General features: G+C 47.7%; 1 protein-coding gene across 1 annotated transcript in view; it reads right to left on the bottom strand.

Moving 5' to 3' along the window:
• The window catches only part of Igf1r (insulin like growth factor 1 receptor), a 276403-nt gene that overhangs the window by 36969 nt on the left and 214419 nt on the right, over positions 1 to 25015 (bottom strand). Inside the window, 7 exon segments of the mRNA XM_051148717.1 lie at positions 3509 to 3713; positions 3915 to 4082; positions 7324 to 7562; positions 9179 to 9305; positions 11333 to 11547; positions 20134 to 20278; positions 22952 to 23103. Coding sequence (XP_051004674.1) covers positions 3509 to 3713; positions 3915 to 4082; positions 7324 to 7562; positions 9179 to 9305; positions 11333 to 11547; positions 20134 to 20278; positions 22952 to 23103 — 1251 coding nt within the window.

Below are 25015 nucleotides of genomic sequence, written 5' to 3'. Positions count from 1 at the left end.
TATCATACAAACAAAACCAAGCTTTCAACTTGGGCGCAGCTTCCTGTCTGCCTTGTGCTCTCTCCAGCTCACAAGCACGTCTGCTGCGCGACACAGCGGAGGGTGCCTCCATCAAAGCAGAGCACATGCTAGCTCCATGCTCCTCTGACTTTAGAGCTATGCACACTACCCAGCATCAGGTGATTTGTTAGCAACAGTAAAAGGACTAGTAAGTCTGACTCAACCTGAACTCCTGGCAGTGCCTAGAAGAGTCCTGGATTTGACTGACGCCCACGGCAGGATGGGGGTAGGGGAGGACTTCCTTCCTGGCCTCCTTGGGACACTCTATACCTGGCCATTCTTGTGGTCAGACGAACTCTTACTAGCTGAGCGTTGGCTCAGGTGAAATGGCTCACACAGACAACCCAATGAAGGGAAAGAGATTTGGTGTTGGAGAGTGTAGGTCCAAGACGCAAGGTTCAAACAGCAGGTAAATTGATTAGGACATCGGAGGTCAAGGCACCCAGGTTTCAAAGCACCTTTTAATCTCTTTCCTGCCTTCAGGCTTTCAAATTCAAGAACGCACACACGATACACAGGGAACATGGGTCAAAACAAGACAAAACGAAACAGCAGTGCTTCCTGACCTACAGAGCTGACTTCAACGGCAACGCAACAATCTGACGACTGACAGATGCTGCCCCCAGTGGGCAGATGCTACAGGGAACTGGAAGCTCCTGTGGCTTCAGCTGTGAGAGGAGGGGAGGGGAAGAAAGCCACCGAGAAGCCAGGAGCTCTACTCTCAAAAGGACTTGTACCTCCAGAGCTGGCAGGCCTTTATTTCCTTCACTATTGACTCTTCAGGGTAAGATGGCTATCTCTGACTATTTCACAATTATCAAGAAAGTCATCTTAAAATCCATGTCTTTTCAAATGCCATATTCCGCATGTCTCTGGGGTTTTTGAAGACCTTGTCTACCTATGCTTCCTTATTGTTCTATAGAGTCATATCTATCTGCTGCACCTAAGATGTGTATCTTTGTAATAAGAGCAGACTAGCAATTGACATGACCATGATTTAATCTACTAACATTTATTTTGTATAACTTATTTCTCCTAAACAGCTTGCTATAGCACTTTTCAAAGCATTGGAAGTAAACCTTCTATTATAGTTGAGTAACTTTTGGCAACACCCAGCCTACCTCCAAGAGGATGATGAGCATCAAAGAACCTCCTTATGGAGATGGCTTCAAATGTGGCAAACTAGCCACTGAACAAAAGGTCCTCATTTCTACCACAGACAGAAATCTTCCTAAACAAAGGGCAAACTTGGATACAGGCAGAGTTGACAGCCAAACTCTGCCGACAGGGTAAGAAAGTCCTCAATAGATCCTGACTTACAAATATGTCTGTCAGCTCTATTGGGCCAGAAGGCTGAAGAAGATGCTCCAATGCTATTGAGAGTTTTTGGTGACTATCCAGGTAGAAAACTGTCTCTGTCATCTTTTCATTTGGAAAGCTACTAACCTGCACTCCCGGCATACTCAGGTAATCAAGTGTATTCCTTATCAAGTCTCTGATGGAGTTGAAGACCAGGTAGCTTAGTTTTACAATGAAGCTTAGTTGTTTAGGGGTTAAGATGTTTTTAGGTCTAGATAGGTGTTTTAAGTTGATATGGACAATATGTGAGGGAGACTGATTTACATTCTGAAATTCAGATACACCAAGATAGGAAAGATGACTTCTTCAAGGCTGTCAAATACAAATAGCCAAAACACTAAGAATGTAACATTTATATAATTCCTGATTGTGTCATGGTACTTCTTGCTATAGGAAATATATTGTATATATGTGTAAAAATATACATATATATATATAAAATTAAAGAAACAAAAATCCATGTGTTGATACAATCCAAGAAAGGCACCAAAGGCAAAATACCAGTAGGAAAACAGCTGCTAAAGGCTTGGGGAAGCTCAGAGGAAGGGCCGAGCCCAGAGATCTACAGGCAGCTGTGGTACTGTGGGGACTGGGGATGGCACCTCACTCTCACTATATCCAAAGCAATTGCATTGCCTTAAACAGAAGCTCTGCCCATTAAAAAATGATTACCTATTTTCCTCTCCATCCTATTGTTACCTCTAGGAAACTCTAACTTTTATCACATGTTTCTGCTCTCTATATTTCAGATATATAAAACCACACAGTATTTATTCTTTGCTGATTGGCTTTGTTTAATTTTTGATGGAGTTTTCAGGACTTGTGCATGTTGTATCATTACTCAGATTTTTCCTTTTTCATTGCTAATAGTATTCCGTTGAATGGCTATACCACCATTTGTCTGTCTGTCTGTCTGTCTATCTATGTGAAACTGAGTTTTTTCTATTTTCTAGCCTTTTCCTAGTGCTGCTACTAAACTTTTCCTTTCTTTTTTTCTCTCTCAAGATTTATTTATTAAGTATACAATGTCCTGATTGCCTGCCAAGAGAGGGCACCAGATCTCCTTATAGATGGTTATAAGCCACCATGTGGTTGCTGGGAATTGAACTCAGGACCTTTGGAAGAGCAGCCAGTGCTCTTAATCTCTGAGCCATCTCTCCAACCCCCTTTCTTATTTAAAAAAAAAAAAAAATAGTTAAGCCGGGTATAGTGGTGCATGCCTTTAATTCTAGAATTTAGGAGACAGAGGCAGAGAGATTGCTGGGAGGTCAAGGTCAGCCTGGTCTGCAAAGGGAGTCCAGGACAGCCACGGCCACACAGAGAAACCCCAAACCCCATCCCCCCCAAAAAGTTTATATATTTACTTCTCCCCTGGCCATAGCATGAGGGCAGAGGTCAAAGGACACCTTGTGGGAGTCAGTTCTCTCCTTCTACCACATGGGTTCTGAGGACTGAACTCAGGTGTTTAGTAGGAGTAGGTGCCTTTTTCCACTGAGCCAGCTCCCTGCTCCCCTGCCATTCATTTGCATTTTCACTTTGCAGAAACCTAGGCTAGAACACAGGAGCAGAGGGAGCACACAGACAGAGGGCCACTCTCCTTATGAAACCCAGCTGTCGTGGAAGTTATCACACACAAGGCTACGTGTTGAAGTTGGGTCCCTTTTGAAGCTGACTCTGATTCCAGCCCCCACTTGCTTCACTCTGTCTCTGCTGGGTTGAAGGAGTCAGTGGACAGACCTCAGCCTTTCCCTTGACTAGTTTCCATGAGGGCGGTCACGTGCTTTATGCAATGCTTCCACCACCAGCTGAAGATGAGCCTGCCTGCTCCCTGAGGGAGGTGACGTGGCTGAAGCTAACACACTCTGTCTCTCTGTCTGTCTGTCTGTCTGAGAGACACACACACACACACGCGGACCTCCTCCTGTAACAGGAGCCCTGGGCCCCTTCCTGTAGAGCTAGCCTACAAGAACAGGAGCTCTGCTGGCCATAGGTGGGTTCCGGGTTGTGTGCCCTACCACGCGGGAAGGAGTAAAGTGATGGGACATGCTGAACAGCACCAAAATGCAGCACTTCTACAGGGCACTCTCACCTGGGCACGAAGATGGAGTTATGAAGGAAATTCTCGAACACTTTGCGGTACTCGGCCTCCTCCTTCTCAGCCTGCTTCTCGGCTTCCGTTTTAGGACAAGCACAGCATGGCCCTTTATCACCACCGCACACTTCTGTCCTGGGATTCTCCGTCACCTCTTCCACGTCAATGGTGCCATCAGCGTACTTTCTGATGGGTATTTTGTCTACTCGAGAGAACAGGGTGGGAATGAGAGCCATGTATGTACAAACGTGCTGGTGAGCACTGTTAGTGGGGGAGGGGGGCTGGTGTGCGCTGCAGAGAAACCACCCTGGCACTTGACAGGTGTAACACCGGGCTCGGGGACTCTCAGACGACAGACAAGGCCAGTGGCATTGCCGGCCGGCCGGCTGCTGGCCCAGCTCACCTTTGGAGCAGTAGTTGTGCCGGTACAGGTAGCCGTCCTGTGGCTGCCGCTGCCACCGCACAATATAGTAACTCAGGTTCCCGTTGGGCAGGGTTGGGGGGTTCCACTTCACAATCAGCTGAGAAGAAGAGTTTGATGCTGACAGGACATCCAGGGGGATGGAGGGGACTGGAAAGAAGGACAAAGGGCATTTCAGAAAACACAATGGAACTGGAGGTCGAGGTTACCAGGCGTGTGATGCAAACCAACAGGAAGCTGCAAGCCTAACCTGGGCAATGGGCTAACAAGATCACAAGGTGAGCCTCAGCTGGGGTGCCATCTTTCTCTTCACAACACTCACACACGGCTCACAGAGCTGGGACCCGAGAGGCTATGAGAGATACTGCTAGCTAATTTACGTATGACAATCACCCCTCTCCAGTGTGTCTTAGCAAATGGCAAACTGGCCTGTTTACTATTTCATCTCTGATTGGAAATTTGACAGTACTCAGAAAGACAGAGGCAGGCGGATCTCTCTGAGTTTGAGGCCAGCCTGGTCTATAAAGAGAGACCAGGATAGCCAAGATTACACAGAGAAAACCTGTCTTGAAAAACAAACACACACACACAAACAACAAGAACAAAGTAGAATTGACTTATGTAAAGAGGAAAACATCCCAGGACCACTGCCATGCTCTCATTGGAGTTCCCATAGCAAAATCAATGCCACAGCTACAGCATCTCCACCCCCTAGTGCACGACACACACACACACACACACACACACACACACACACACACACACACACACGCACACACAGAACAAGACCCACTGATTTTGGCAGTTTCCAGTATGTAAGAAATGGGATCGAGCCGGGCGTGGTGGCGCACGCCTTTAATCCCAGCACTCGGGAGGCAGAGGCAGGCGGATCACTGTGAGTTCGAGGCCAACCTGGTCTACAAAGTGAGTCCAGGACGGCCAAGGCTACACAGAGAAACCCTGTCTCGAAAAACCAAAAAAAAAAAAAAAAAAAAAAAAAAAAAGAAATGGGATCATGGTATGTCACTTAAACATGAGGTCTCACCAAGCTGTTTTTAAAATCTGAAAGGTGTGTCAACTTGACACAACCTATTTGAGAGGAGGGAAACTCAGCTGAGAAAATACCTCAAGATCAGGCTGTAGGCAGGCATGTAGGGCATTTTCTTAATGAGTGACTGATGGAGGGGGTTAGGGCTGGCCCACTGTGGTGGGGACACCCTGGGGCTGGTGGTCCTGGGTTCTGTAAGAAAGCAGGCTGAGCAAGCCACGGAAAGCAACGCCGTAAGCAGCACTCCTCCATAGTTCCTGCCTTGGCTTCCATATCGTCAAACTCTGCGATTGATCGGATATGTAAGTCACAGTCTTTCCTCGCAAGGCTCTTTCTAGTCATGGACCACACGTCACAGAGAGTAAACTAGCATAGGGTGTTCAGATGTATGAGATGCTCATGGCTCTGAAAACTGTGGAGGGGCAGCATGTTGGGAGATCTGGACTAATGCCAGCTTTTGCAGGAAAGACATAACCACTTGCTGCCTGGCCACTTCAGGGTTTCCAAGGTAAGTAGTCCTAAAACAGTTTACTACTAGACATTTCAATGGCCGGTTTCCCAGATGACGTAGAGACAGAGGATGGACTAAGTATGTCACTACCAGAGCACCTGTGGGGTCAGGTGCCAAAAGGCAGTTTTTAACACTTAGGAGGAAGAATCAGATTTGTTAAGAATTTGCTGTAAGAAGAAGAAATTGAGCTTCTTCTCAAATCTGCTACAACGATTCACTGGGAACTGTTACTCTCAAATTTTAAAATGAACAATGTATTCCAACACACACGTGACATTCCAGTAACGTAAGCCGGGCGCAGTGGTGCACGCCTGTAATACCCAGCACTCGGGGAGGCAGAGGCAGGCAGCTCTCGGTGAGCTTGAGGCCAGCCTGGTCTACAAAGTGAGTCTAGGACAGCCAGGGCTACACAGAGAGACCCTGTCTTGGAAGAGAAGAGAAGAGAAGAGAAGAGAAGAGAAGAGAAGAGAAGAGAAGAGAAGAGAAGACAGAGAAAGAAAAGAAAAGAAAAGAAAAGAAAAAGAAAAAGAAATTCCACTAAAGCAACCCATTCTCAGGACTACAAGTGTGTGGAAAATCATTCTATGAACACTACAGGGATGTGTGTGGGAGAAACAGGGGTGCATAGGCTCTAGCTTATTTCTTAAAATTTCTTACTCTGCTACTCGTACGTTGTACAAGTCTGTAGTCACTGTAACAGAATCTGCTGCTGTGCACTGCGTGTGAGCCTCACCCCACAAATCCCTACGTAGAAACCCTAGCCTTTTGAGTGTTGGGGCTCTGCAAGGCGACTAGGTCATGAGGATAGAGTTTTAATCAACAGAATTCGCATTCTAGCAGGAAGAAGGCCACAGATCCCTGTATGTGCTCTTTCAAACATGTGAGGACACAGCAAGCAGATCTCTATGAGCCAGTAAGTTGGCTCACAACAGACACAAAATGCCAACGCCTTTGATCTCAGCCTTCCCAACCTCTGGAACTGTGAGAAGTACGTTTCTGCTGTGTAAGCCACTCAGTCTACGGGACTCTTGCTGTCATAGCCCAAATGTGTTAAGACAGTCATTATCTTTTTTGTTGGGGGGTTTGAGACAGGGTCTTTCTGTGTTAGTCATGGCTGTCCTGGACTTGCTTTGTAGACCAGGCTGGCCCAGAACTCACAGCGATCCACCTGCCTCTGCCTCCCGAGTGCTGGGATTAAAGGCGTGCGCCACCACGCCCGGCAACAGTCATTATCTTTACAAGGAAGCATATCTTCCTACCTCCAGTCTCTGCATACAAATTCACACGTTTGCTTTTGCCATTTCCAGGTTTTGGAGTTAGAGAACTAGTACGTAAGCACATTAAGAGAAGATACAGAGGAATCAGTCAATACTTGGGTACCACAATACTCTACACCTGTCAGTGCTTCAGCCCTTGTTTGCCTGCTGAGAATACCACTGGCTACAGAATAAAGATGGAGAGCCAGCGAGCCGCAAGAGGAAGGTGGTGGTGTACAGGTTCCATGTCAGTTCCTAGAAGTCTGCGTTGAAACAGACGAGAACAGCCATAGGTGGCCATATCCTGGGCACTCAGAAAGAAGCTGCCCCGGAGGGTACAGGCTTGTTGGTATAGGACAGAGAGAGAGATATTATGATGGTTCTAAGTCCAGAGGACGGCTCAGCAGAACGTAAGGTGTTAGTAGTGAGATTGTAGTACAGTATTAAGAAGCAACAACAGGCATCTTGTTGCTAGCCCTACAGCCATACTGTGCCTGTGTAACCATAGCCAGCGCATAAAAAGTCAGGAAATCAGGGGTGGGGTGGGCGGAGCACGCTCATCTGGGGCATGGATACCTGAAGCATTGGTGCGAATGTACAAGATTTCACTTTTGGCCCCTCGGATGTGGTCGTTTTCCACCATGGTGAGGGTCACAGCCTTGACATAGACGGCATACTGGGTCCAGGGCTTCAGCCCATGCAGTAAAATGCCGGGCTCCCCCTCCTTGTTGGGAGGTAGGTCCACATCCACCATGTTCCAGCTGTTGGAGCCACAGGCATCCTGCCCATCATATTCGGTAACATTCTTAAAGGGTCTGAAAGACAATCGGCGAAGGCCAGAGAACGCTGAAGCACCCTGGCACCACAGCTCTCAAAGAACTTTCCCCAGGGGCTGAGTGTGTCACACTTTCTATAATGGGAATTCCAAATAAAACTCACCATCAATTAGATTTCTATACAAGAATAAAATCAAGCATCTGGACTTGGGGGTTCGCCAGCTATGAACCATAGAACCAAACAAGCAGCCTCAGAGGCAGCGAGTTCCGTACTCACAGGGACTGAAAATGGTGCTCCTAAGACATGCAGATGCTGGCTTTCTTCTGAATTGGAGCAGTTTTTTTTTAATTAATAAGAAAAAAACCAAGCATGGTTGTTTAAAGCAGACACTGGGTAACGATAGAGAATGACTAACTTCCGAACAAAACTAACCCTCTTACCTACCCAACCCCCAAACTCTAAAATATAAGATGACGATAGCTGGTTTTGATGTTTGAATAGGCTCATAACAGTCAAATATCTTGTTTCCTAACTGTCTCGGAGAATAGCACTAGTGAAGCCACTAGTTGACATTACTAGCATTGTATTGGCAGCTCGCTCTTTCATTCCTTCCTCCATCCGTCCTCCCTCCTCTTCCTTACATATATAGTGCTCTGCCTGCATGTACACCTGCACACCAGAAGAGGGTGTCAGATCTCATTATAGATGGTTGAGAGCTACCATGTAGTTGCTGGGAATTGAACTCAGGACCTCTGGTAGAGCAGTCAGTGCTCTTAACCTCTGAGCCATCCCTCCAGTTCCTTGGCAGCACTTTCATAGTGGGCAGGACATTACATTTATGAGATGAGAGGGCTGCTGGCATGACCTATGTGTGATCACAATGGGAGATTGGGGGTGGGGCGACTCCCATATATGCAAACACTGTGTAATTTTGAGCTTCCTTATGGGCTCTTAACAGGTCCCAGGATCCTAGGTCCAGCAGTAGCAAAGGTACCAGGAGCTGCTATCAGTACCTTTGCCTCTTGCTTCTGGGATGATGGATGACCACGCAGCCTGGAATAGTTCAGAGAGTTTCAATGTGGAGCGAGTCATGACTGCATAGGCAGGGTAATGATATCAGTACTGGGAAAGTCTTGGACGATCCAGGAAACTGCTGACACTGACATTTAGTCCTGCTCCACTCCTCTTTAATGCTAGAGGGCTCAAGACCCAGAGCAAAGTCCCGGCAAGATCATGCACACATAAAGTCAGTGGAAGACAATGGGCCAGTTCAGGGTAACCTCAGTGAGAGCAGCATAGCCTATGGAGTTATTTCAGGAACAGAGGCTAAAACAGTATTTTAACCAAGTCCATATCATAGCCTATGACAGTTCGGATGGATCCAACTTCCTAAAAGTTCAGCCCTTTTCCCTTTGGGTTGAACTTAACCAAACACCAATACCACCTGAACAATGAACGTCCGGAAGCTAGTACACTCTCCTGATCAGCTGTCACAGGTTGGGACATGAGGACGAAGCGGTCACCGGGCTTGATTCTTCACAGGAAACCCTAATGACTTTCTAATCAGCCACGCCATTCAACAACAACCCATGGCCTGGTCATCCCCACCCTCAAACTGGACATGAGAACGACAGGCCCAAACTCAGAAACTCACGCCTCCTTGTAGTACACTGTGAAGCTGATGAGATCCCTGTAGTCCGGCGGCCGGTACCGGTGCCACGTGATGATGATGCGATTCTTCCAGGTGGTGGTGGAGGTGAAACGGAGAACATCACTTTCACCTGGGGCATGGAGGCACAGCCACATGTCACTGCGGCATCTGCTCTACTTAACATCCCTCTTTCTCGAGGCTAGCTGTGCATGCTAATCAGCCCTGCCTGTATTTTGTAGGAAGCTTTCTTATCTTCTGTCAAGCATTTCACTGGGGAGCCCCTATAGATTCACCTTTCACTTCAGGTCAGTTTACTGCACTGCTCACCTGCCCGGGGAACAGGGTATGAACCTGTAATTGCCTCTCAACCGGTAAGAAGGGCCTCTTTAGCGAACGAGGCGGCATTACCGTTCAGATCACCCATAGGATGCTGGCGGCTGAAGGGGACCGGGCTAAAGCACACCAAACCTGTAGGCTGGACTAAGAGGACAGCAAGCGCTCTGTAGGTATGGCAGCCACCTGTTGGCTTCTGTGCAGCCACCAAAGGCAGGTGTAAGACCTCAAGCCCCAGAACGGAGCTTCTCTTAGTCTGAACATGGCACCAAGGATACAGGCCTTTCTTGGAATGTTGTAGCAGGAATGAGACTAAGTGGGCACTGGCCTGGGCAAGCGTCGTGGTCTGTGGCAGGGGCACCCTGGCTGTGAGAAACAGTGAGGTGCTGAGCCTGTCCTGATTTCAGCACTGCTGCATTCTAACTGCAGAGGTGGGGGACCGATTGATCGTCAACATTTGTGGGACACCCGAAGCTCGCCACTGAGTTGTCCTTAGGGCCGCAAACTGCCCGAGTCCTTCCGTCACACTAATGAGCTGGAGGCTCTAGAGAGACTGAGAACAGAAAGACACCGAGAAGGCTCCTGGACAGAATGTGCTCAACCAGAACCCAGAGAGCACTGCAGGTCCTGCTCAAGTGTCACTCAGAGGGAAAATGCTGACTGGGCTTCCAAAGGAAAATAAATGGTGCTCCGTTCATGACCTGGCGGATCAGGCTGGCTGCCGCTAAGGGAGAAGCGCTTTGAACTGCTCTGATAGCAGAGTTTTGCTCTGGTCTCCATGGTGAACAGGGCAGGGGCTGCACAGGAAGGAAGGTCCTGGCTATGTACACACTTCCCACCTCTGCCTCATTCAAAATGCCTCCTGGGTCCTAATAGGATCAGATAAGTCTAGACATACAAAAGACAAGGCTACCGTCCCCCCTGCCGCCCCCCCCTCCCGGCGTGTATGTGTACATCTGACTAACCGCTGGTCATATGACTCCTTATTTCCCCACTAATACTCCAAAGACGAAGGGACAAATAGAGCTTTAGCATTTTTCTGTTTTTGTTTCCTTAAAATAGGGTCTTACAATGCATCCCTGACTGGCTTCACACTCACAATCCTCCTGCCTCAGCCTGGTTAAAGTGCTCAGATTACAGGAGTACCACCATGCCTGCCATAGCCGTGGCACTTTTAAGGGCAGTTCTCCATACAGGGCTGGAGGGGAAAGTCTGACATTCCAGGTCCGGGACTACATTTAGAGAGGGGCTGGGCTAACAACAGGCTAACTCTAGTCTATGAGATCTTAAGGTGAAAAATGCACCACCCCAGGATGTTATTATTATATTGTGCCAACTGTGAAAAGCATTATGGACTCAAGGATGTGGGCTCACTTCTTTGTCCTGGGGGTGCAGGACAGAGAAGAGGCCAAGTGTGAGCTAATGCCCATGGAGGTGCTGTAGTGGAGCATGTACCCTGAGCCTTCTGTAGCAAGGGTGGGGTGGGGGCAAAGAAAGGAAGAAAGGCAGAGGTGGCCTGTTCACAGGGCTGGAGTGGACTGGCTCTTTCCACTGTTTGCTCATATTGAAAAGATATCTAACTGTGCACACTCTAAGAACCTACTCTAACGTTTAATACTCTCAAGCAGATGCTCAGGAAAATGTATCTGTATGAATGTATCAGGTACCAGCCCACCCGAACTGTGAAGACATATGCAGAGGCCAGGTACTGGCGAAGGGGACTTGACAGTCCCAAGTGGAACAAAGGGCCTGCCCGTGAATGCCAAAGACTCCTATCTCAACCACAGCAGTGGTGACCACAGTGGTTTGAATGCTGTCACTCACAGGAAGCTCGCTCTCCGTTGTTCCTGGTGTTTATGTCCCCTTTGCTCTGGCGTCCCTTTGTTCCCGTTACTTCCTCCATGCGGTAAATTTCAGAGACACACAGCTTGGGATTGAAAGCAAAGTACATCTTCCCCGACTTGACAGTCAGGTTCCGGTGGTTCCAGTCCCACAGCTGTTGCAGGTTCTGGTTGTCCAAGACATAGAAGGAATAGTTCCTGCAAGCACAGAAATCCATATTAGCGACCCACTGAGCCCAGGGTCCCCCTCCAGGGACACAGAGCCTCTCTGCGGCATGTGTGGCTCCATACTAGGAAGGGGCCTGCCCGCTGGGGCTATGGAACAGCAGACAGTTACTGTGAAAACAGGCAGGGGAAAAAAAAAAAAAAAGAGCCAAGGACAGTGTTTAGAAATCGATAGGACACCAATTAATTTTATGACCTCTAGTACTGGCACACGAAGCTTCTCCCACCAAAGGATGCTCCTCGAGTCATTCCCTAGAAATGCCTTTGGTTATTTTTCTCAGAGCCAGCCAGGTATGTACAATGCGCTTAAAACCAGCCTACAGGAGAACAGACATGCTCTGCTACTCAACCGGAACAGCTTACACACTAGCACCAAATACTGCCATTATCCCTGGGAATAAATCCTAGCCATGCCCAATCAGCAGTGCATGATGGGATGGGAGGTGGCCTGGCTGCTCCCTCTTCCATATTTGCCTCTCACTGCCAGAATCCTTCACTTCAGTCCCTGAAAGTATGGGAGTGGAGGAATACCCAGTGAGTGTTTTCCCTGGGAGGCCAAGGCCCAGCTCGAGGGAAGAGAGTGATCTCTGGCTACCCTAGGATCAGGGGCAGCCCATCTAGGGGAGTGGAGGGAGCAAGAACTCTACTTGGGTGTCTGCAGAAGGACCCTAGAGCAGGTCTGTCTCTGCCCGCCACCACCGAAACCTGTAGGCAGCGCATCAGTAGATGGTCCTCAGTTAAGTGAGAGGTCTGTTCCCCATGGACCACGAGTTGTTCCTTCTTCCTCATTGCTTTCCCATCCTTAGTTCTCCCTTAGTCCGCTTGGAGGTTTTTTTCAACAAAGCTATTTCTAAGACCTACTCATAGACCCAACAAACAAACACGTTTTCCCCTGCAGACCAGAATTAGCTAAAACAAAGGGAGTCCCAAAATCCTACCAGGTACCTATGTACCTGCTGAGGGTCCTCACTCAATCAGAACCACTAGCTAGGGGGTCCACCTTCAACATGACCTTCGCATACTGAGGCATGAGTTACAGCTATGAATGCTGCCAAGCAGTCCTGGACACCTTCCTTGAGAACTCATCTAGGAGTGCAGAGGTGAGGACCCAAGACCAGAAAAGCCATGAACTCACCACATCATAAGGCCACAGGCAGATCCTTCAGTGCTATCAAGAGCACTGTTTCTGAACTCTCACTCTTAAAGACAGGAGTATAGCAGGTGAAGTCTTGAGTGCTCCCTGGCTTTAAGAGTCTGGCTTGTGGCTATTCAGGCAAGGGCACGTACAGGAGCACAGTCCAGTCAGTGGTGACCTGGACCTGACTTCATAAGGCCATCCTCTGACCTGTGTACACACATCCCTCTTACACATACCACACACAACACACAACACACACCCCTACAAACACTAGCAGAATAAAAATATACTTAAAGAGTCCTCATGTCTAGGAGTCAAGAGCTCAAGTGAAATCTACCCAGCCGAACTGAAGCCCCAGCCTCCTCAAGCACTTCAACATACACTGGGCACAGGCCATGCAGACTTCACACACGCAGGGGCTCAGTGAACCGGTAAGCCTTTGGTAACAAAGAGTGTTCCCCTACCGTGCCTGTTTTCTTGGAATAGGAACTTAAGACACTGATCAAAGGACTCTAGATTGCTAGGGAGGTCTTGGGACACTTGTCTCTCAGAGCTGCCACCTAAGGGATGCACTAATGCTCACTGTGATTGACGGTGGGGTGGTCAGGATAGTCAGAGTCCTTCCTAACCCATGGGATATTTTTAGACTGCAGGCTCATCGTTAACCTCACCAGTCTGGCTGCTCCCAGGTCTCAGAGTCCCAGGAGACAAAAGTCTCCTGTTAGTGAGGACACCTCCAGGCCGGATGCAAGGGCCGATTAATCAGGTCAGACTTCCATCTCAATCTAGGCCAAGGCCTCTTAGTAAACTAATTTCACTAGCAGGAAACAGAGCTGCACCAAAAATACATTCCTCATGAAGAAAACACTCTCTCCCCAGGGAAGAGCACAGAATCGGTAACTAGGGACTTGACAAATGAATGGCAGGCACACAGACACTCCGGGTATTTGACTAGTCACTTTGAAAAGCAAGATTGTCTTTTTACAGTAAACACAAACTTTCCTCTCTTTAAACAATACTGAGAATAAAACCCAGGCATTTGTGGAGCCTGTAGAAGGTGAGGAAAAATAAAAGCCTTCACCAAAATAATAATCAAACTGCTAGGGAGTGTCCCGTCAACACTGGGCTTGCTTTCCAGCTCCCGCTTGAGGCCTCTGCCCTCCTGATATCCTTCTACAGTCAGGTGAGAATTAAGAGATGATCCCAGGCGGAGATTTGTCTGCACACCTCACTAATGGGCTTGAAATGTCATTGTTTTCTAAAGGAAATGACTAGTTAAGGGAACCAGTCAGTAAACCTGACTCCATAAACTGTTTCTAAGCTCACTGCCTTTTACATTTACGGAATATTTTTAAAAACCGAATTGTTAATTTTGTTTTTCCCTTTGGCTCCTACAGGCTGTATGACACCCCGGGGTTTTATTGAGAGTAATACCTTGGCTCTCAGCTATTGGAACAGGAAAAAAACCCAACCTTCCCCCTCAACGGATAGAACTACTGGGGTGTTTGGTCACCAATTTGGGGGTACTGTCACATCAAAACCACACAGGCCACACTTAGCTATGCTCTTATAGGCCAGCATCACCACTTCCCTTTTGAGTGTTCTCACAGCTGAGTGACACCTAGAAGACGGCTAGGGACAGGGTGTAGAGCATTCCATGTGGGAACTGAGAACCAGGCCCGGGCACCCTCTCCACTGCTTATGAAGTGCCAACTCTGAGTGGTTTACTCAGCTTCTCTAGCGCTGCTGTGCCTCAGGTGCCCATGGGAAGTGTCTTTTCTGGTCTCTTCTGGCCCTGCGGCCAACTGGATGAATCTGATGAGCTAAATATAAAAGGATGCCATGAGCTTTGAATCGCCTCACAAAGGTATAGGATGACCGTGCTACTCTCTGAAGTGTCAAAGTCCCCTCAGAACAAAAGTCACAGAAAACAGGCAAGTCCTGCACCTTGATACATACGGCCTGAGCTTGAGGTCTCCAGCCTACACAGGACCTTCTTTCACGCCCCTACTGGAAGACAATCTGCAAGCACACATACAACTGACACTTCTGTTCATTTCTGCAGAGAGACACTGATACTAGCCGTTGACAGCTGTCTCTAGGGGGCATCAGAAGCCAGGCACACCGAAGAAGCGCTCACCGCCACAGCCATTTACAACATTACTCAACCCATCTGTAGATTACTGGCTCACTTCAAGTCCAGAGTTACGCCATCTACACAGAGTACGGAAATAAACACCCAGGCAGGACTAACCCAGGCACGGCATAGATCCACAGAAAAGGCTGTTTATTGCCGAGTGCTTTTTAAAAATAGCTGTGCTGAAGTATAATTTACCTTCTAAAATTGTACCCATTATAAACACACAGCTCCAAGGGCTTCGATAGATTCGTATAGATGTCCAAGCACTATCCCGTCATCCCGGTCAGGCCAGAGGTCCCCTGCTCTCCTTCCACCCAGGCACTTCCCCATCTGTCCACCTTTGCTGCCTCATGTACCACGATGCAATCCTCTTGGGGTTGGCTATTATCTCACTGTGTGTTTTGTGCTTATCCACTCACTCACGGATGAACCCTTAGATTATACCCTGTGCCCTATTTGGGGGAAGTACATTAAAAAATGTTGTTATGAGCATTCACACATGAGATGTGCATGTATGTTTATGTATCTCTAGGTACAGCCATGAACTGACAGGCAACATGATGAATTGTATGATTTGGGTTTTTGTTGTTGTTGTTGTTGTTTTTGTTTTTTGTTTTTTTAACATCCCAAGTAAGTGCTGAAATGTGGCTCTGTTAGGGTCTAGTCCTGGACCTGCAAGAGGAGCTACAAAACACACTGAGCCTGCAAAGGCAAATGGAGCAGGGTAGAGATGCCTGCCACCTTCCTGTATTTTTGTTCTTTTCAAGACAACAATCCTTGCCAGTACCAAAGAGCTTGAACTTTTAACTTATTTGATTGCCCTCAAACCAAGGCTGTCCTAAAGGGAGATAATGGAAATATTTCTCTCTTATTCAAGGGAATCCCCCTCACCTGTCCCCGACTCCCTCCCACTGCCACCATGGTTTGTTAGAGATCAGGGTGGCTGGCACTGTATGCGCTATAGGTTAAGTGCTCCATCACTGCACCAAACTGCACTACTTCTGAGGAAGCCCTTGCTCTCCTTTGTGAGCCTGCACGTGAGTATATAGGTATGTATGCCTGTAGACACAGGTAAGGGTTCTCCCGTTATTCCCTGCCTCACTGCCCTGAGACTGTCCTTTCTGGGAAACCTGAAGCTTGCTAAAGTTTAGGTTAGGCAGGTCAGCTGGCCAGCGAGTTCTCGGAATCGGTCTGTCTCAGCTCACGCATGCAGATACACCCAGCCTTTTACCTGGGCCCTGAGGATTCAAACATGGGGCCTCATGACTGTTGAACAAGTGCTCCTAGCAACTGAATCATCTCTCTAACCCCAGTGATTTTCTTCTGAAGTTGGGATTCTACAGAAATGCCATGTTACAGAGAGAGTGGTGGCTGAGACGCGGACAAACCAGAGGGTCCTGCTGCTACCTGAGTACTGTTCTGTGGCTGCCCATCCTGATCTCTATTCTGGTGGGATTCTGCCTCACCTATCACCAGCCTAGAAATCAGCTCACAGAGGTGGCTCATGAGGAGCAGGCAAGACACAGGGAAGCAGGCTCAGAAACAAACAAACAAACAAACAAACAAAACAACAAAAAAAACCACTTGTGTTCTTGTGGGCGCTACTCAGGAGGCCAAGAGTGATTCCAGTGTTTTCTTGGACACCTGAGGTTGAAGGATTGGGGCGGGGGGTGTTCCTCTTTCTATCAAAACAAAAGGCTTCAGAATCCTCCTGAACCAAATGGGAGTTTTTATGTCATTCTCACCAGCCATAGAAGAGGTTCAAGAAATAGAAGAAATAGATTCCTTCAAGAATGAGTCGAGGCAAGAATGCCTAAAAATAAATAAATAAATAAATCAGAAGTGGCCTGGGGACGTACACATTAGAAGGATTCTTGGCATAAATTTCTGATCTTCGCCATGTGCTGAAGGTACACAGAAATACTTAGAAAAGTACTCAAGCTTAAACCTGAAACTTCTCACACCCCAAGTATACTGTTTGACGTGGGATGAGGTATCCCCTGGTGAGGTGCAGCAGGACTTCCCTCCCCCATAGCTGCAATGCATCACACACTCCAGATAACACTGGGGAGAAGCTTATCTTAGCGTAAACCAATAGTACCTCGAAATTAAATGCACCTCTCCTCAAAGTCTCAGTGTGTCCCATGGCATACCTAAACGACACCCTCCATATCTGTGTGCAACAATGTCTCCGGTAATTTGAGTTACCAGCCATCTCCTCAGTGCTATGTGTGACACAGGCCCAGGATGTCATTCTTTGCTCTGGCCTCTCCCCAGCTTGGGCATTCCAGTCCCAGAAACCCTTCAGGGCTGGCGGCTCCCCCTCAGAAGCCTGTTTGACCCTCTCAGGTTTCCAGGTGCTCAGAGCACCTTCTTTTCTCCCCGCTGGGGCACTTTGCAAGCCGTGCTGTACACTTGCTGGTTCACCTGCTTATCCCAACCCTTTCTTTCCTTTAGCGAGTGAATGAGGAAGAAATGAAGCGTCAGCAGCCTGATGCTATCCGAGGAGACACGGAGGTGAGCTGCTGCTGCCGGTGGCTGCTCAGACAGGGCTTGGGAGTTCATCACAGCAGAAGAGACGCAGACCCGAAAAAGTCTCTACTAGAGATCTAAGAGTCTCAAGTGTCCTAGCCAGAGACAGCCTCTAAGCAAGGGGCTCTAAACTTGTGGGTTGTGACCCATTTGGGGGTCAAATATCACATATCCTGCGTATCAGATATTTACACCAGGATTCAAAACAATAGCAAAGTTACAGTTATGCTTCTATGTTTGGGGGGGGGGGCATTCACCACAACACAAGGAGCTGTATTAAAGGGTCCCAGCATTAGGAGGGCTGAGAACCATTGCTTTCAGCAGCAGTATTCAAGGCCCTCCCTTCCTCCCTTCTAAAATACTAGCAGCAGGGCGGAGCTCTAGGCACCTCCCCCCCGCAACCCCCAAACACAAGCATCCTTAAAAAGACTTGGCTGGAACTTCATATCTAAGTTTCAAACAATGAAAAATATGCTATAAATATTCTTGGAAATTAAAAAAAAAATAATCAGCCTTCAATTTTCAGCTACATCTGAGTGCATGATACTTCCAGTTAACCCATAATGATAAGATAATCATAGCGTGTAATAATCCTAATAAAAATAATCAAAGCTTCCTTTCCATTTCCTATGCCTATCACTTGCACAGCCTGAGAAAAGGGGCGGGGGAAGAGGGGGGAGGCATATCCTTAAGCAACTAGGAAATCTGACAGCTACTAATCTGCCAAAGAAAAAGTGTGTCCCGACGCCAGGGAGCCCAGAGAAACGATCCATGGGGAACTACAGCTCATTTTAAAATTTAATACAAGCAACAATAAACTACCAGCGGCCACAGCCTCACCTAGGTGGAGCCCCAGTGATGCCTGAGAGGGTGGGGCAGGGACCCGGCACCTGCCTTGGATTTACAAGAAGGAAGATGTTTTTCTGAAGAGTCTGGTTCCCAATGGGAAGACAGTGCGCTTTCCAAGGATGGGGTGACAGCTCACTCTGGCTGTATCAGGGCACAGACCTTAGGACAGAGCTGGTCTGAGAAAACCTGGAGGATATGAAGAAACACCTGCACTGTAGCCGGATCCAGACACACAAGCAAGAACAAGCATTCCCGGATCTTCCCATCACTTTCTTCCTAAGGGAATGTATTCCTTAATTGATACATTTATACAATTTCAGAGCCATGTCAAATGTACAAAGGAGCCAGTGAAGGTGCACACAGGCGGGAGGCTGGAGAGAAGCTGCGCATACACACAGAAAGCACTAGCTTCTACCCTCAGCTGAGAAGCCCATGGCCGCTTTAAAACCCAGCTCGTTAAGCATTTCTGTGCAGAAGGCAAAACCCCTACCAATACTACAAATCCTGCAAGCCAGCCAATCAACATATAAGCTCTTCAAGTTCAAACATCTCTATAATAAAATCAACGGTCCGTACTTTTCAAGTCCTGTGCTTCTCTATTTGAAAAACAGATGGCTCGGGAATCAGGGATGGTCAGGTGCTTGCTATGAGGACCTGAGTCCTACGCCCAGAACCTACATAACAGGCACCTGCAACCTCAGCACCTGGGAGGTGGAGACAGCAGGCTAGATCTCCGAGACTTGCCAGCCAATTAATCTACAAACTGGTGAGCTCCAAGTTCAGTGAGAGACAGCCTCAAGAAATAAGATGGAGAATGACTGAGAAAGACATCCTATGTCTCCTTGAACCCCTCACAGGTGTGCACAAATGTACCCATGTACATACGTATTCCTATACACAGACACACAGACACACACACACACACACTGCTTTATTGGTCATATGGTGTTGAGCACAGCAGGCTAAGGCAGGTAAGTGTCAGATAGATCATGGCGTCTCTGGGAGTTAAACACTGCAGGCTGGCGTTGCTCCTGGAGGAAGGGTTCCTTGAGAATACCCCTAACTGTGACTTTGGTGGTTTCACTTAGACTCATGTGGTGGTGAGGAGGACGCATGTCACCTGTGGGGTCACACATATGAACACAGGTCCCCGAGTGTTGATTCTATCTGGGAGGAATCGTGGAACCTTTGGGAAGGGTGGCCTAGCTGGAGGAAGTGTATCAGGAGGAAGGGCTCTGACGGTTCACAGCCTAACTTCATTCCCAGCCTGCCTTTTCTGTTTCATGTTTGCAGTTAAGAGATGTGAGCTCCAACCTTCTGTTCCACTTGTTGGTTGCCATGCCTCCCCCACCTTCCCCCCTCACCCCCCGCCTCTGCCCTAACTGTTAAGGACTCTCCCCATTATAAGCTCTTTGTTCCATTAAGTCGTTTTTGGTCAAGGTGTCTTATCACAGCAACAAAAAGTAATTAATGCAATATGCATACCCGACAGACTAGACCCTAGGAACAAAGGCACCCATTTTCCAAATTGGCAGTACCCTGAGAGTGGCCAAGTCACACCTCCACACAGGACTTTGAGCAGGGAGCAAGGTGACCACCCAGGCACCAGGGGCGAGCCCAGGGTTCCTCTTTAACAATGGGGAGGGGGCTTTTATTTGGGTATATAACCCAAGTAAGTTTGAGAAGTACACTACTCGGGGCTGTGGGATGGCTAAGCGGGTAAGGATAAGGGCAGCTGCTGCTAAGCATGAAGACCCGAGGAGCTGCGTGATGGAAGGACAGACTGACCCCCTGCCCCACGAGTTGTCTTCTGACACACAAATGCAACACAAGTACGATTAAAAGGTAAACAGGAGGAAGGAGCAGTCTACTTAGCGGCAGGAGAATACACGGCACTTGCCCTTCTAGCTGCTCTTCTCCTAAGATCACACGAAGGTTCTTCAGGAAGGACAGGGAGACCAAGGCGTGGGAGTGGCGGATCTTCACGTAGCCCGTCACTACCTCAATGAGACCCATGAAGTTCTCCAGTTCTGAGGCGATGTTATCTAGAGAAAAGGGGTCTGTGTCACTGAGTGTTCCTCTGGTCAGGTGGGACATTATACGTGGGTTCATACACTCTGGTGTGGAGGAGTTGAACGCAAAGCAGGTTTGGTTTCGGGGAGCTCAGTGAGGGAGCTGGTGTAGAGCCAATGTGTAGTCCTGTCAGAGACACACAGTCTCCACTTGCAGCAGCAGCAGCCACGCTGGGGCAAGGCCTCTGAGGTGGGAAAGCAGACTTCTAGGAGGCTGGCTACTGCAGTTGCCAAGCTGATTAACAGAACGTGAAATCAGAAATGCCAGGCTGCTAATTAGCCCCAGCTGACAAGCCAAGGGACCGTCTTTTATATATGCTCCGTGACAGGCAGTCCTGCCTCCACAGTGCCATGACAGGACTGAGCAAACCTTTGCCAGGCTCAGTAGGAGTGGCCTTTGCTGTACCTGGAGTTCCTAAGCTTTGGGGGAACTTCTATTTAAATATTCCATTTAGGGCTGGAGGAAAACGCTCCAGTATTACAGTCATGGTCATCTTTTCCTACCAGTGAGACTGGAGTTCATGTATCCTAGGCTCAAGATGACCTTGAACTCCTGATCTTCCTGCTTCCCCGTCCATGGATATCTATCCAAGTAGTTTAACAATAAACGAACAAATCAATGAATGTATGAATGAATATGAATGAATGAATGAATGAAAAAATCATTCTGAGCCAGGCACAGTGGCACATGCCTGCCTGTAATTCCAGCACTCAGGGAGGCAGAGGCAGGAGGATTACTGTGAGTTTGAGACCAGCCTGGTCTATAAAGCAAGGCCAGGGCAGCCAAAGCTACACACAGAGACCCTGTCTCAAAAAAACAAAAAACAAAAAACATCATTTCTGCATCTTTAAGTTTTTTATTCAGCTCACAGTTACTGCTGTAACCAGAAAGCAGGCAGGAAAAGTTGCTAACGTAACAGGACACGGAGACAGGGGATTTTCTTTTATCTTGCTTAACCTACTTTCACATAGTAAATAAGGACCGTAAACTCCAGTTCAGCTCATGACAAAATTCAAAGACTATAGTAAAGCAGGTGAGGTCCACTGAATGGGATTTTACTATGTGTGATTTAGGGGAAGATTCCCCTTTGGTTTCATAAGAAAAGTAAGAGGGCAAAGCTTTCTAAACTTATGCTAGGCTTACCCAGGAGCCCTGAAGACTTCCTTTCACTTGCAATATACACAGTGCTCCTGGTACTTCAATGGCTATAGGAAATTCAGCCTGGAAAAAAAGAGTGGCTAGGACCCCAGTGTGTGCGAAGCAAGCGCTCTGGCTGACCTGGAACTCAGTCTGTAGACCAGGCTGGCTGCCCTCGAACTCAGAGACCCTCCTGCCTCCGCCTCTGCTGTGCTGGGATTAAAGGTGTGCGCCACCATGCCCAGCAGGTAATAAGTTTTCATGGACAGGATTTACCAATCACATTTAGCTCCCATGACAGAAGATAAAAACAAAACAAAACAAAACTGTATGGTTTATAAATTTTTAAAAGACATATTCCTAGGGGTGAATAAATTGAAAGAAAATTAATAAATCAAGTATGAACAAAACTACAACTTGGTTAGTACCCTAAGCGTCAGAGCTCTTTGTGTGGAGAACAGGGTCCTCTCCATGGCAGAAGGATAACTGGGAGCAGGTAATAAAAACTAAAGACTTGTAAAACAAGCAAAGGAACAAACAAAAAAGCAAATCCCCAAACTGACAAAGAAACCACCAAAGCAAAATACTCGTTTCTATCGCCTCTACACCCTAGGAATATAAATCACTTGTTTAACAAATACTTAGGGAAAGGAAATTCACTAAATAAACAAACAAATAAATAGGACATTTCTTTTCCTCAAGCAATAAAAAACTTTCTTTCCTTAAAGACTTACCAATAAAGATAAAAATAAAGTCTCCTGCCTGCAGTATTCTACTAGTACCACAACCTAGTGGCCCCAGTGGCAGAGAACGGAGGGCGGTGTATCCAGGGGCCTTTCTCTGTCAAAGACCAGAGAGGAGAGGCTTTGCAGGGCCATGCCACCACTGATGGGACGTACTGCTCATGAACACAATTTTAAAGCAACGTACTATGCACACTGTCCATAGTGCAAGTGAAAGGGAGCCTGCAGGGCTCAGACCGCAGCTTAAGGCGTGGAGGGCCCATCTTTCTGGCTCTCAGAACTAAACTGGATCACTCTTTAAAAGACTTCCTTAAAAACTCAACTTGATGAGTTTCCCCCTTTGCTCAGTCTCTTCCACTGAGGTAGGTAACCCAAACGCTCTGGGCTTGGAGACGTGTGGACTCAAGAGGCAGCTAGTGTGAGCTGGCTCCCGGGTCTGCTCCATCAGGGTCTGCTGAGGTTTATGTGTGTCAGGACGGGCCATTCCTGCGTAAAGATGTGACTGACCAGCAGAAAGTCGAGAACTGATCCTCTTTACAGAAACAGATTCTGGGCTAATGGCTCAAACGCAGACCACCTTTCAATCTGGATTTTATCTTTCAGGGAAACTTACAGGAGAGACGTCACACAAGAGGCTTACTTCCGTCCCATGCTATTTTTTCTAAGCTAGTATTTTGGTTGTGACTAAGGGACAGAGCCAGGAAGAGGACGGATGCAAATGAACCAGGAGATGCAGCCACTGGTTTGGCAGGGTGGGATACTTACTGCCTCGCCGGATATTAATAAGCAGATTGCCCTTCAAGATGGTGCATCCTTGAAGCATCTGAGCAGAAGTAACCGAATCGATGGTTTTCGTTTTCTTTTCTTCGTCACCACAGACTTTGGGGCAGGGGCCTTCACAGGGGATACAGTACATGCTATTGAAAAGAGAGAGAGAGAGAGAGGACCAAAAGCACAGAATTGGGTTTATCTTCTTGCATTAACAAAACAGAAAAGAAGGCTTTTGTTTGTTATTTACAACATTTCATAATTGAACCAGCCAACTGGGTGACCTACAATACCCCCTACCCAGGGCAAGCTGCTCAGGCTACAACCACAAGGCAGGAGCACACGCTGCGGCCGAGGAAAGCCTGCTGCCTGTTTCCAGACAAGGAGCATGTGGGTATCACAGGCTTGGGGCTGGGGAGCCAACTGGTCTACCTGGTGGCACAGGCTCACAGAAAGGCACTTTGGGGCTCTAGAGAAGTGGAGCTGCTCTCTGATGAGACCTTGGCCTGCACGCCAGAGAAGGCTGGGAAAACTGGCAGTGGTGAGGAAGGGACAAAGTCTAATTCCCAAAGTCAGTGTGCACACACGGCGCAGTGCGGGTCCAATATTTTCTTGCTAAGGTACAAGTGAAATTATATCCCGACAGTGCTCTGCAGAAACTTGTAAATTGATCCAAACATTGTTTTGCTGCACATACAATAAAAGCCCGGGACTTCCTCTGCTCTGTCATGAGGTCCTGGTCCAAATGCTACCCTCAGTGACACACACACCACCAGGACCCAGAAGGACTGGTGTGCTTCCTGCTTACTGACCACCATTTAAGAAACTGCAGAGAAAACGCTAAGCCTGGGGCCACACCCTTTGAGATCTCTCAGCTGTATACAGAACCAGGGCTGAGAAGCTGCGTGGATTGCTGAATAGGGCAAATGACCCCAACCTTCTTGGGCTGTGGGGGGCAGCATTATATTTAAATTGTTCTTCTTAAATGAGCCTATGAAATTTCATGAAGATAAAGAAAATCAGAGTGAAGTAATATCTGCCTTTATCAAAGTCCTCCATCCCCTCCCAAAGCGCTACATATAATCTTGTTTTGTTTAGACGCTTACAGGTGACAGCAGTTCTTGTTCCCTGTTAGGGAGTGGGGCTGAGGTTTTCACAGGGTCCCATGGGAACTGGACTTAGGTAGCTAGCTAAAGCGGGGGACAGATGGCTCTCATAACCCCACATGCAGCATGCTTGTGGAGCTGGGTAAGAATGGCCACCACAGGCCCTCGTTCTTAGAACTGTTTGGGAAGGATTAGGAGGGGTGCCACTCGGGTGGGGGCTCATGCTGAACTCTCAGCACTCCCTTCACTCCGCTATCTTGGATTCTACCCCTTGAAACCATAAGCCAAATTAAACATACTGTTCTATAAGTTGCCATGGGAGGGGGTTTTCTTCTGAGCGTCCTTTATTTCTGTGTTTTTCTAATTTAACTACACACCACACAAAACCCAGCTCTCCACAAAAGACAAACAAACAAAAGAGAAACATATTTTAGAATAACCGCAAAGAGAGCCCAGAGCACCTGTGTGCCCTTTGCCCAACACCCCCAACTGTTGCCACCTCTGACATAACGGCAATACAGCCGTTTACACTAAGAATCTGACTTGGCATGCTTGTGGCGTCCTGTGAATTTCTCCACTGCCTAGATCGATTTGCAAAATCCCCAGTGTAGCCTAGATCTAGGACAACTCCTATACTACCAAGTTCTCGTGTGTCTCCCACTTCCAGCTACCTCCACCTGTCCCAGGCCTCACTATCCCTAACTACTGGTGACCACTAACTTGTTCTCCGCCTTCCATTCTGAAACGTGACACAAACACAGTCATACACTACCTGGCTTCTGCTATAGGTGTACTTCATATTGTACAATATTCTTGAAACTAAGCATTTCTCTTCCTCGCCGAGCAATATTCCATGTATGGATGTATCACAGCCTGCTTTACTACTTTTTTTTTTTTTTAAACTTTATTTGCATATGAGCGCTTTACCTGCCAAAGAGGGCATCAGATCATATTA

Source organism: Acomys russatus, chromosome 7, assembly GCF_903995435.1.
Source record: "Acomys russatus chromosome 7, mAcoRus1.1, whole genome shotgun sequence".
NCBI classification, from domain to species: Eukaryota; Metazoa; Chordata; class Mammalia; order Rodentia; family Muridae; genus Acomys; species Acomys russatus.
Note: the sequence above shows the minus strand (reverse complement) of the source record. Positions and strands in the feature narration are given on the sequence as shown.